Here is a 13,250-nt window from a genome sequence, read left to right on the forward strand (position 1 = left end):
GACAGACAAACAGGAAGAAGCTCTCTCTCTCGGGGAAGTTAGGAGCACTGCAGGAGGTAAGATTTTATCTCTGAGCTCTGACCTCTCGGCTTTCTCTTTTACATTGGCTCTGTGTTTCTTATTTTAATAAGACGATTGGTTACATCAACAAGGAAGGGGGAGCACTTGGAAGTTAAGGACATGACTCTAACCACACACAGGCAGTGGAGTTAAAAGTCGGAAGCTGATCTCAGCCTGCATCCCTCCTTCTGGTCCACGGGGAGAAGATGCTGGCTTGAAAGTAGTATGCAAGCTCTGATAGGTTATGCTTGAGATCATAAGGAAGCACGGAGAACACAGAACTCATCTGATTAGCATATGCTCTGAGTAGGAGACCTGGGACAGGCTGGCCAGAGAGTCCCTCCAAGATGACATGTGAACTGAGATTGCAAAGATGGGCACAGGCATGCAGGAGGAACATCTGGGAAGGAGTGCTTGTGCCTCTGAGCAAGAAGAGCTTTGGGATGGTTTGATAGTTTGGATACCAACTATTCCCGAAGGCCATGCACCCTTGAAGGGGATGTGGGGCCTCCAGTCCCTTCTCCTTTCTTTGCTTCATGGCCCATGGAGTAAATTTCTTCACCATGTACTCTACTATGATGACCTGCCTTGACATAGGACCAAAGCATCCTAGCTAACCAATCAGGGCTGAACCCCCTTCCCCAAAACAAGAAGCCTAAACAAGTATTTTCTCTGTGTAACTATCTAGGGTATTTCACTACAGTGATACAGAGATGACCAGGGAAGGGAGAAGAATGCACTTGGTGGTGGGTAGACCTGCTGGGGGCCAGATGGAGGGCACAAGCAAGCATTCACTCCACTGACATGAACCAGCTTGCATTTAAACAAGGCCTGCACTTTGATCACTGCAGGGTGGGGCACCAGTGGATGCAGGTACACTAGTCAAGGACATCTAATCCTGGAAGGCTGGCAGAAAGCTGAAGGGGAGGAAAACAGGGGGAAAGTGCCATCACATCCTTCTACATCCTGGTATGGGTGGTGCAGAGAAGCGAGGCTTTTAAAGGCAGGAATTATCATACTGGTGGCACACTGCTGACATGAAAACAGAAGGGGTGAGGCAGACCTTATGGGGAGTCAGCAATGGTAGAATGGAGAAGCTGGCCTGAGAAGACACAGGAGACAGAAGACAGGCAGGGGGAACGCACATGGCGTCTCTGGGGACCTAGGAAAGGGGGGAGGTACTTACCTTAGCATCCTGTGAAGAGGAAATACTTGTACCTTCTCAGACAAAAGGCCTGCCCAGAGCAGGGCCTGACCTCAGCGGGTTTAACCAACTGGCAGCTGGGAACAGCTGCTCTAGGGCAGATCAATGTCTGTGATGGCATCTGACACACCTGTCTCCAGACAACTAGGAGTTCCATTTTGGAGTCAGAATTGAAAGGTCACAGCCCAGCCCTGCCAACCCTGAAGTTGTAAATCATAACCCTGGCCCCAGCGCAGGTCAGCTGCAACCATAAGCTGCCCCGCAGAGCTGAGGCTTCCCCGTCAGCATCCTATTCCCTTTTATTGGTTGGTTTCTGGTGTATGTTGGCCCAGTGTTAAAAGAGAAACAAGGGGCAGGATCCAAGCCATGTGGGGGCTTGGGGATGCCTAGTCTACTGGCTCTGCTGCACTGTGAGGGCGAGTCCCAGGTGTTAGAATTTCTTCCTAGCACATTACACCAGAGGGAAGCAGCATTTGTTGCATATCAGATTCTTTTGGGGGTGTATTTACCTTAAGACCTGGCGTTCAAACAAGAGTGACCATAATTAAACTGCAAGGACCTCTACAGACTGAACCTCTAGCTGAAAGTGACAAAGGCCAACTATTCGCCAAGGGTACTCCACCTGTGTGGATGCTGAGTCTTCACAATTTCTGCCTCCCTATTTTATGAGAAAACAATGAACACCATGGAGGGAGTAAAGCCATATACTATGACTAGAGACCAGGATCCAAATTTTGGATGCACTACACTCCCATTACTGCAAAAAACTCACTTTGTATGCAGTGTCTTGAGCCCCATGTTGAAGACTATGAACACTGCATTGTCAGAAGTCTGTCATGGGCTTACAGAGTACTTGCATGTTAAGTATCTACATCCAACACTGTTATCTGTGGCCAGGCTCTCCCCACCCAGGGAATTGTGGGGCAAGGAATCAGTAGCAGAGCATGGGATAGTATCAAAAACCAGATGAACATTCTGTTTCACTCAGTCATCTGTGCAGGAGTGAGAACAAAGCGAGCAAGCATGAGGGCAAAACATGCAGACGTGGGTGGTAGCTACCAGCTGTACCCCAAGCATGCCTACAGTGAGATGGGAGGCAGACTGGGGAATCGCCCTGGAGCTTACAAGCCAGCTAGCTCGGGGCATGCAGCACAGGCTCAGAAACAAGAGATTCTGTTTTGCAACAGGTGGAAGGTAAGAACTGGCTCCTGAAAGTTGTCCTCTGACCGACCCCCCCCCCCCCCCCACACACACACACGTCCCCCTGCCCCCGTAAAGTGAGCAAGAATTATGCAATTATGTTGCATGACTTCCTGGGGAGACATGAACAGACACCCACTTATCCCAGATAGGGCACCTCCAGATCCAAGAATTAACTCCACCCAAGTCTTACAGAACCACAGGCAACTTAGAGGCAGCTACCCAACTGGAGAAGTCCTTGCCCCACCCCACCCCCCCTCAGCAACCATCCTCCAAAGGGAATGTCACCCTTTGTGAGAATCTTGGGTTACAGTTGTGATGAAGATGGCAATAGCCACACCATTCCTGGAGGGCAGATCTCCACAGGAGGGGAGAGGCTCACAGAGGCAGAATGACTGCCTCTGGGCAAGTGTGGGTGTGCAGGGCAGACACATAGGATACAATAGAGTATATACAATAGGATGGTTTATCTGACAGACAGGACTAGATGGGAATGAGAGAAGAAAGCACCAGAACACAGCATGCTCCCATTCTCTGTGAAAACTCAAGGTTAATCTTGCAGCATGTCTCTCAAGGAAATCTTACCAGCCACATGATGTTTGGGACTGTGGCCTTGGCATGCAGTTCTTCTGAAAGAGACCACACAAAATGCTTTCCTTTCAGGTCAGCATCTCTCTACCACTTACATTTCTTTACAGGTTACACTGGCTTACACTGCTTTTCAGGAAAGTACACACGAACAGTGATGCACTGGGTATAGGCCTGCTGTAATGAATGCTCTCCAAGCAGTACAGGGCTCAAAACATCTCTCAGCTCCCCATGCTAAGTTTGGCAACATGCTTAAGTGAGTGCTCTTTTCCACCTCTCTGCTCTCTCAACAAGGTATCTGGCTTCCAGGCCCATGATCACATCTCCAGTCGAGGATCTGTCCTCACAATGGCCCTAAGATAAAGGTCTCATCTTACATTCTGCAATAGGTTCTGATTATAGAGAATGAAAGCAAGTACTACTGTTCTGTTCTGTTCCAATTCTGAACCTCAACTTTCCAGCCTTACTATCTTTGTACACCTTAGTCTTGCCCATCAACCCTCATTTCCACCCAGGCACTTATTTTTAAACCTACGAATACCTTTCATCTCCAAGTCATTTCAGAGAAAGGCCCACCTCCTTTGCACAACACTCCTTTCCTCTCATCAGAACCTGCCTGTTCCCATCAGCACAGTATTTGTTCTCCATACATTTCTTTGACTCCTCTCATTCCAGCTTCCAACGGTGTCTCAACAGCATGTTTATTTTTATGTATAGTGTTCTCTATGTTCTGCCTGCATGTGTGCCTGCATGCCAGAAGAAGGCACCACATCTCATCATAGATGGCCGTGAGCCACCATGTGGTTGTTGGGAATTGAACTCAGGACCTCTTAGAAGAACAGTCAGTGCTCTTAACTGCTGAGTTATCTCTCCAGCCTCTAAACAGCATGTTTTCAATAATTGGTAAAATTATTGGTAAAATGTTGGAAACTTAACATTTTCAAAGCATATTTGAAGTACCTCATTTTCGAATGAAGTTCAAATACTGGTAATATAACCTTAAATATGTAAAACATTTTAACCACAAAACCAGTACAAGTAAATCATCCCCACTTAGATATGTGTGACTGATTTTTGAAACAATACTTTAAAATATGCAATACCTGTATCAGCCAAAGAACTACATTTTATTGACTGGGTGGAAATCTTGATCAATCAACTAAAAATAAGCTTCGTTAACATTCTGATGTCAATTTCCGCTACTCTGCCTCTTTACCTAACGACAGTTACAGGACAGCAGGCGTCAACAAAGCGTCTTCAGAAGTGTGTGCAAAGGCAGGGAAGGATGGCATGGATACAAAGGCTGTGTGTGCGGACAGCAGCCAGACAAGATGGAGAATGCCATTCTGAAGGCTGGGTTAGCACTCAGGGAGAGCCTGTCCACCTACAGCAGCTCACCCGTCAGCAGTGATGAGACCCTGTGCACACAACAGACACAACAGACTCCAAGCTCAAATCTCCTGCTTGCTTTGACAGACTCATGATACTGATTTTTGCCAAGTGGCCACAATGGCTGCTGTTTTATGCAGTTACTAGATCAAGGGCAATGGAGCAAGTTCCTTTCTTAAAGTTCCTCTAGTGATTTCAAACACAAGAACAGCAAACCTAGATCAAGCCATACACCAGCAGTGATAACCGGGATGACAATGTGTGTACAATCCAAACCTAAGACACCTGCCCTACTAATAACCTTACCTCAATCCACAGGAAACCCTAAAACCACCTGGAAAAACCACAAATTTGTTTCGCTTTCAATGAAAAACTCTTACTTTCATACCACTTTTCTTTTTTATTTAAAATATTATAACCAATTGACATACTAGATAACACTGTTTACATCCAGTGGTGCATGTAATGACTAGGGCATGAACAAGTAAACCACAATAATGATCTCAGCATTCCCTACAAAGTGCCCCATTCTGTTTTTGTCTAGAGAGGGAGAGGAAAACAAACACAGGGAAGGGGAGGGACGAAGAAGGAATGACATGTACAGGGAGAGAAAAAATTCTAATAATCATCCTTAGGTCTTCAGGTTTAAAACCTTATTAACAGGATAAACTGTAATGAGAAAATAGATGTCATAGTCCGGGCAGACAGCTACTTCAGTTTAACTTCATTCGGCTATAAGATTAACAGCTTCTCAAAAATATACCAAATATTGGGCCTACAAAAGTAATTTATTTCTTCGTAAAATTTACTAAGATTTACTCCTTTTGTAAAATGTAAAGCGTGGACTGATATCTTGAGCAGGTTTCTTACAAAAGACAGTGATGATGTCAGTAAGCACATCTAGCACAATTCCCCAGACACAGTGGAAGACTACATGGGACTGTCTCGTACTGATGCAAGGTATGCACTTCACATACTGGTATTTTGTCAACAGTGACTATAACGTATGCAACACACATTTATAATCTACACTCAGTAAAGATCTAACATTAAGGGCAACAGCTTACTTGGGAAAGCATAGAAAATCAGTGTGAGGTAGTTCAATAAAAACCTAGTTTAATTTGAAGTCATTGTGAGAATAGGACATTGTGCAAACCTAATCCACAGGTACTATTTCTCAGAAGTTTTGTAACAAAGAGAATCTAAATGAGAAATGCCCAGAAGGTTACTCTTACTAGACTCCCCTTAAGAGCACTTTGACTAAGAGCAGTTACTTTGAAATTAATTAGGACACAAGTTTTCCTATCTTACCCCAACTACACATTTCTGCTTCAATGCCCTTTATCTCTTCCATCTGTCGTGCTATTAAGACAAATTTGTTTCCTGTGGTCCAGGAAACACCTAAGAGATCAGTAGAAACACGATGCACACTAAAATGAACAGGCATGGAGGCAATGCTGAAGAGGGCTATGGAGGAGATGGTGCTGGGTCTGCTACTCACTGGGAAGATTACTCAGGGCATGGGGCATCATGCATCCACTCTACAGCTAGTGTGTGACTAATGAGCAACACTCACAAACTACAACAGTACTTCTGAAAATATACTATGTTTTTGTTTTTTTTTTTTTATCTCAAATGCTCTGCAGGCTAGTGACTAGGCAACACTGATGGTTGTCTTCATGTGTGTGGCAGAAACTGGCCAATGGTGTAAACCAAGTTCTATTTCTAACTCTGGAAACAGCTTCACTTGCCTACTGCTCATTTTGTCAGTAGACCTCTCTGCCTCCATGTCTTGGGGTAACAGAGGGTTACAGGCTGACAGGCAAGCTGCTGCTTTGTACAAAATCAAGCTTCTCTGTATTGGTAGGGACTACGAATTCTCTTACAAATGGGGTGTGAACGCACTGGGCTTTGCTCCTGGTGTGCACTCTTCTGAGTTGGCAATCAGCAGCATGGCATGACAATAAAAATGGCTTAGCAGATAGCACAAGAGTTGAGATGCTCTATTTATAACAAGCAATCCCAACAACATGGTCATCTTACAGATGGTCAATATATCTTGGGGTAAGAGAACTGTAACCAGGAAGACATGTAGGAAGAAGTAGTGTCTCTTTCCTAACCTATGAAGTTGAATGCTAATTCTCAGTTAAACAACTTTTGGACAGTAAGACAACAAGCTTAAGCATATATAATTGAAAAGTCAAATTACAGGGTGGCTTAACAAGTACTGCTAGACGGAAATGTTATTTGTAAGTTCTTGAAAAAATACTTAAGATGCTTTAAGACTCTAAAAGTACCAATATGATTTATGTTAACAGGTTTAAGCAAAGAGGGGGAGTTGTGTAAACAATGGATCTTAAAAAGCTGGGGCACACACATTTAACAAACAGACCTTACTTTCAGGGTATAATTTTGTTAAGTATTTTAGTTTACATTAAGCATTGAAAGCTTGTTTTCTTTTAATTCAACTGAAACATGATGGCTGGCAAGTGGGAGCTGGCAATTACAACAAATGTACAATCAGAACAACTGTTATTTCTTACTTAACCAAAATCTGCATCAAGAAAGACGGCTTCTCGGCAATCAAATATAAACTACAGAAAACTAATGAAGCATGTCAGCTGTTAAAGTGCAATAGTGACACATTTATCCTAGGGAAAACAAAACGAGTTAGCTGTAAAACTAATATAAAATAAGAACACTCATGCTCCAATTCCTGCTAAAATCCTGACTCCAATCTACTACACTTCTACAGCCCAAGAGGCTTAACAGTCTCAAATTCATACTTGCCTAATAAAATTAATGCACCATGTTACATGTAGAGAAAAGGAATCACTAAAAGGTAGGAGGCTAGAAATCATGATTAACTAACTTGCTATAGTTCAAAGTATTAAAAAAAGGTTAATGTATCTTAATCTTAAGTATTGCACATTAACAATGACCAAAAATACCTTACTTGAAAGTAATTCTACACTAAATATAAGGGGGGGAAAAAAAAGCTAAGCAAACTTTCAGAAATTTGCTGAGCTGTGCCTGTTCTTACTCCTGTTGGCTGTGAGCTCCAAGGGGGCTTCTCTCTACAACCATGCAGCTCACGAAGTATGCATTTCCCAGTTCTTTACATGAAATCCCTCTTGTTCCAGACAATACCAAAGGTGCCTGGGCATTACAAACATCATTTCAGAAATAATGAGACCTTGATGACATTTTACTTAGGAAAAATTCAGTTACAGAGAAAGGATTCTGTAGATATAAAATGTAAACAGTTAACACACACTTGTCAGGAGCAGCACCATTCTTACACTACTCAATGTCCACACTGCGTATTATATTTGAAATCAGGTATAAAAAAAATCAAAGACTCAGACTAAGGAACCACCAACTATGCCTGCTCTGCTCACTGTGAAGAAACAGTCCTTAGAAAATGACATCCTACATATGGCTGTGTGCTACTATTTTCAGATGAACGGTATATTGCTCATTTAAACATCACCTACACAAATTTAAGTAGGCTTTGGAACCTCCTGACAGCTAGTAAAAATAGGATTATGCTACAGGTAGAATCAAAATGGCCAGAAACACCACGAACTGGTGTTCAACAGATTGACCCTCCAAGGAACAGGAACTGGGAAAGGTCCAGAGGCCAGAAGCTGTATAAAAGGGAAGTCCAGACTCTTGGCCAATGCCAGGACCTCTAGCCTGAGATTAACTCAGTGTATACAGAAGCAGGCTCATAGCTATACAAGGGAACCATCTGTTGATTTGCATTGAAATGTATATTCATGAAGTATCCTCTTGACTGTATACGATCAAAGGCTTTGAGCATGCCACAAGGTTCAGAATACACCACATTTCTTGATTTGAGTTTCTGCTGGGTTGGGGTGGGGAGCTCCAAAAGGTAGGAGAATGTGCTCAGCATCTTTAAAGACATGCTCTGAGTTATTTCGCTATCTAGATGGCAGGGCATTTGCCAAAATTTAGGTAAGGTTGCCTACTAGTTGTTGTAACTAAACTGGGATTGGCCAGTAGCAAACAGTGGAGGTTTCCTGACACGTTCATCATTTACAGTAGTTATTCCTGAATATAACTGGCTACAGGTTATTTTCCCTTACTCCTCTGGGGTTATTTCATTGATAAGCACATAACCCTTAAGGACAGCATCATGAACAAACATCTGAAATAAATTCTAATAAAAAACTTATAAACATCTTAAATAATTCATGATATATGCAAGTCACCACATAATAGTTGCTTTGATAAACAAAAATTTTACAAATTCAGTAAAAAAAATCAGCAGCATAAGATAAAGCAAATATGCAAAAAATTTAAACCATGATAAAATAATTAGGTTTACATTATACAGTTAATTACAGCAAAAATACAATACAGTTTTGTTGCTGTTTAAAAACACAACTTAGGTTTTAAATTACAACACTTGAAATTAAAAAAAATAAACTACTTTACTACAAAATGAATTCTACATTTTCTGAAAAATCACTCAAAAATATGACCACTGAATTGTTTTTAAAGCAGTTCTATCAATGACTAACCAATTCCCCATCCCTCCCACCCCCCCAAGGCCCAAGTAGTCATCTACAGCAGCCTAGAGGTCCAGCTGATGCTTCTAGACTGCTGTCTGTATCCGAGGCCAAAGTCGGATCTGTGGACATTGAAGACACATCATTGACAGATGGCGAAGACGATGGGTGCTGAGAGCCGTTGATCACTGCTGCACCTGTGCTATGAGAAACAACACAGCACATCAGTTACTGTGCTGCCTACCTCCAGCGTCAACATACTTCTTCTCCAGGCTTAAGGGGTGCCGGGCCGTACTGAACCTAACACTAATGTTCTCTCTCTTAACACAGCTATGAGGGAAGAATTCTTAAAATGTTGAGAAACCTATACTCCTGTCCTTTCTACCGCATTGTTAAAGACAGAAGTTAGAAGTTCAAGTAACATGGAGAACTGACATACAGCAAGATCCATGAATGGGCTCAGGGTGTGTTCTGAAAGAATTGAGAGTACATATAAACAAACCTCTACATTTTGTTGGAGAGAAGATCTCAAAGAACCAAGGGACTGAAAAAAAGGTTTGAGAACTACTATAGTATAGAAAGTATTAGTTTTGATATTCTCACAAAAAAAAAAAAACAAACCAAAAACCAAAAACCAAAAAAGACCCCACAACCCCACAATGTCAAAATGATACTTCTGGTACATCTTGCAGAGCATAAGCCAACATAAAAGAAGAACATTTTGATTAGGAGGCACCTTAATCAACTGTCCCAGGCTATGAGATTGTGTGACTTTCCAGGGTAACTGAAACAGCACAGCTAGGTAAATTCCAGTCTTTGATTCTAGTCAACACCAGGCAAAGACATACACAGACTTACTAAACAGAGACAGGAGCAAATGTTCTTCTCTAAGAGTAGTATCTAGCAAGCATTTGCTGCATTAAAAAAACCACCTTTCTCCCCAAATGAGCAGGAGTACCTTCCCCACAGACAGAAATCCTTTCATGGGGTAGGCCTCATCCTGGGGTAGGAGTATGTTAAAGCAACTCAACAATAGCAGCTTTCAAGTCACAAGTTTACTAAAGAAGGGTCATTTAGAAGTACATAAAAGTTCTTAAGAACACATTTAAAAAGAAAAAACAGTGAATAGAGTTCAGAGTCCCAAAATGGTCCCAATTCTGCAGAATGATGACCAGAACACTCAGATATAAGGAGTCCACCAAAAGCTTGTTTCCAAATGTGACAAAAGTACTGAAAAGAATACCAGTACTTGATAGTACACACAACTGCAAATCAAAGCAGAGTGAACTTGAAGAGAATTCTTTAAAGACACGGCAGCAGTGCCGACGAATCAGGGTTTAAATCAGTGCGACAGAGAGGACCACAGACATATCGAGACAACAGTGTGTCCGTGTTGTCAAACTGAGTCAGCATGGGAAGACCTGCAGGTCCCGGGCCACTGAAGACTGTAACACAAGACGTAAACCGCAACCACAACCACAAGAGGTTTATATTGTAACCAACCTAAAGGAGATGGCTGTCCTCTTATGACTCCATTCTTGGTTCGCTCCTCCAAGTCCATCACCTCCTTGTATATCAGTTCTGAAAAAGAAGACGAAAAGTATATTTTTTGAAATCAGAGTGAACCTTAGAACATATGTACATTTTAAGTTAAAACTTACTTATGTATCCGTTAAGTACATCAAGCTGGGTCCTTGCAATGACAGCAGATCAAGTGAGTGTCAAGTTCTGACCCACAGATGCTAACAATTCCCTGACCTTCAACCACAGACTACACTGAAAGAAAGCAGAACTCTCCACTGTAACTGTTTGAGTTGGTTATCGGGCAGCTGCTGCCAGAAGCCAGCACCTGCTTTAGGGTATCACCCATCCAGCACTCTGCCTTACAGAGGGTTGTCTAATTTTGTCTAACTGAGGGCTGGGGTCTTTGCTTATCTTCCTTCTACTTCTTGAGTCCTGGCCTTATGCAACAAGGTTGTAGTTACACAGATTTATAACTAAAGCAGGGTTTACAATTAGAACGGGACAGAAAGACATTTCTATTGAAGGAAAAGCAGCAACAGCTTCAGCTCCTTCCAAGTAGCCTACAAAAGACATTGGCACCAACACCCCTTCCTAGGACTCTTGTATCCCTGAGTGGGGGCAGCAGCAGAACACTACAAAGACAGTGTTGGCTGAGGAAAGGCACAGGGTATAGTATGTACCCACACTCTACTCTTCTACATATTCTGACTTGTCCATTGCCATCATTTTATCACCTTTGGGTCATGCACTCTTTGAAAAATTACGTAAAAGTAATTCCTTGAAAAATGTACAAACCAAAAATGTAAAGAATTACAAAGAATTTGTATTAATTCCTGAAGTTCAAATCTTTTATAAAGAAACCCTTGCTGGAGGCCAGGCATGGTGACACATTCTAGTACTTGGGAGACTGAGGCTGGGAGATCACAAGTCTGATGTCAGTCTCGGCCACAGACATATTTTTATTTGAACATTCTCACAGCCATCAAAAGCATCATCAAGAAGTTGAATACTCAATCAATTAACAGCCTAACCAATAAATGGGAAAAATTTTTTTCAACTGAACAGGAAATTCTCAAAAGAAATACAAATGGACAAAGTAAAAAATAAATAAATAACATTCCAAGCTATCAGGTACATACAAAAACAGTACCAAGATTCTATCCAACATCAATCAGAATGGCTACCATCCATCAAGAAAACCAATGGCAACAAATGCTGGCAAAAATGTGGTTAAAAAGGAACTTTCACGTACATATCAGAGGAAATAGAAATTAGAATAGTCACTACAGAAATTATTACAGGTTCCTCAAAACTTTTAAAAAACAGAATTCCATTAAAGGAATCTAAGGCAGAATATAACAGATACCTGCATACCCACTGTTACTGAGATACTATCCACAGCAGTAATATATGCTATTAGCCTAGATGCCCATCAACGGAAGACTGAATAAAGAAAATGAAGTGAGACAAGGTGTGGTGGTACATGGCTTTAATCCCAGCACTCCAGAGGCAGGCAGTTCTTGATGAGTTCAAGGTCAGTCTGGACTAAAGATTGAGTTTCAGGCCAACTAGAACTACATAGTGAGATCCTGTCTCAACAAACAAACAAACAAACAAAAACAACAACAAAAAAACAAGATGTGGTGTATATCTATGCAAGGTAATTTTAGTCAGCCATAAAGTAGAATGAAATGATGCCATTTGCAGGAAAACAGACAGAACCAGAGAGTATCATGTTAAGTAAACTTGACTCAGAAAGATAAATATTGCAATTTCTTCCTATGGAACCTGGATTTGACAATATAAATATATATGACATAAAAGGGCCAATTAGGGTGAGAAAAGGAACAAGTGAGAGGGTAAGGGAGAGCATGAGGGGTAAAAGGAGGTTAATATGAACAATAGAACAATACACTTATCTGAAAATATTATATTGAAACCTGTTACTTTGTACACTAATAAAAGAAAAAGCATATCTATATATAATCACATTCATAAAATAGAAAAAAACAACTAGATCTGATGTTCAAAGATGATAAATTAAGCCATTCTACTGGTTAGAGTGGGAGTGGACTGATACCCCTGTATCATGTTGATAGAAGCAGAAACTAGTTTCTTTGATAAAACAAAACAACACAAAACAGGAAGTACCTAAAACAACACTTGGTCCAGCACATCTCCTTTTTGGACTGTGCTGTCCTCCGCTATCTTCAAATGTGTGCACATAAACACATGGGAACAGCAGCAGACAGTGTGAATGAAGGTCCACCTTCAGTGTGTCTCACAAACGGAGAGACCAACTTCTCTATGGCTTACCACTTACTAGCTATAAAACCCTGCAGGTAGCTGTGTGGACCAAGAGAGTATGGGGACATCAACAAGCAAGTGTGTACAGAACACAACCACTGGCGGTTTTAGAGCTAGGACACCCCAAATGTGGTTGTAGAAACAAAGGAGAAAACACTAGTGTGCCTATGACTGAGGTGAAGAATTTCAGAAATTAAAGGAAGGAAAATGTCTTTCTACTTTAGTAAAATACACACACACAAACTTATTATCAAATAAGTTATGAAAACCAAGAGCAACATTCATTTCCTTAACATGAGAAGTCCCTCAAAGCAGCAGAAGGTGCTTCAGGTCTTGGAGTCTGCTGAGCATTACCTTTCCACTCCTCTATTGTGTGCTCCCTCTCATCTAACTGCTTGTCAGGGATCTTTGGTGGCGGCTGAAAGACACAAAGCAGTAAC

General features: G+C 41.7%; 1 protein-coding gene across 7 annotated transcripts in view; it reads right to left on the reverse strand.

Moving 5' to 3' along the window:
* Positions 1-6,048: 6,048 nt before the first annotated feature.
* The window catches only part of Mapk8 (mitogen-activated protein kinase 8), a 76,517-nt gene continuing 69,315 nt past the window's right edge, over positions 6,049-13,250 (reverse strand). For 2 of the 7 annotated variants that reach the window (XM_076544384.1, XM_076544385.1), the window contains exons 10-12: positions 13,165-13,228; positions 10,483-10,560; positions 6,049-9,181 (exon numbers count right to left, since the gene is read on the reverse strand). In XM_076544384.1, the coding sequence (XP_076400499.1) occupies positions 9,165-9,181; positions 10,483-10,560; positions 13,165-13,228 (159 nt within the window). In that variant the 3' untranslated portion in view covers positions 6,049-9,164. The remainder of the gene's footprint in view (positions 9,182-10,482; positions 10,561-13,164; positions 13,229-13,250) is intronic. The other 5 variants (XM_076544386.1, XM_076544387.1, XM_076544381.1 and 2 more) reach the window with 4 other exon arrangements.

This window comes from Peromyscus maniculatus, chromosome 9, assembly GCF_049852395.1.
Source record: "Peromyscus maniculatus bairdii isolate BWxNUB_F1_BW_parent chromosome 9, HU_Pman_BW_mat_3.1, whole genome shotgun sequence".
Classification (NCBI taxonomy): domain Eukaryota; kingdom Metazoa; phylum Chordata; class Mammalia; order Rodentia; family Cricetidae; genus Peromyscus; species Peromyscus maniculatus.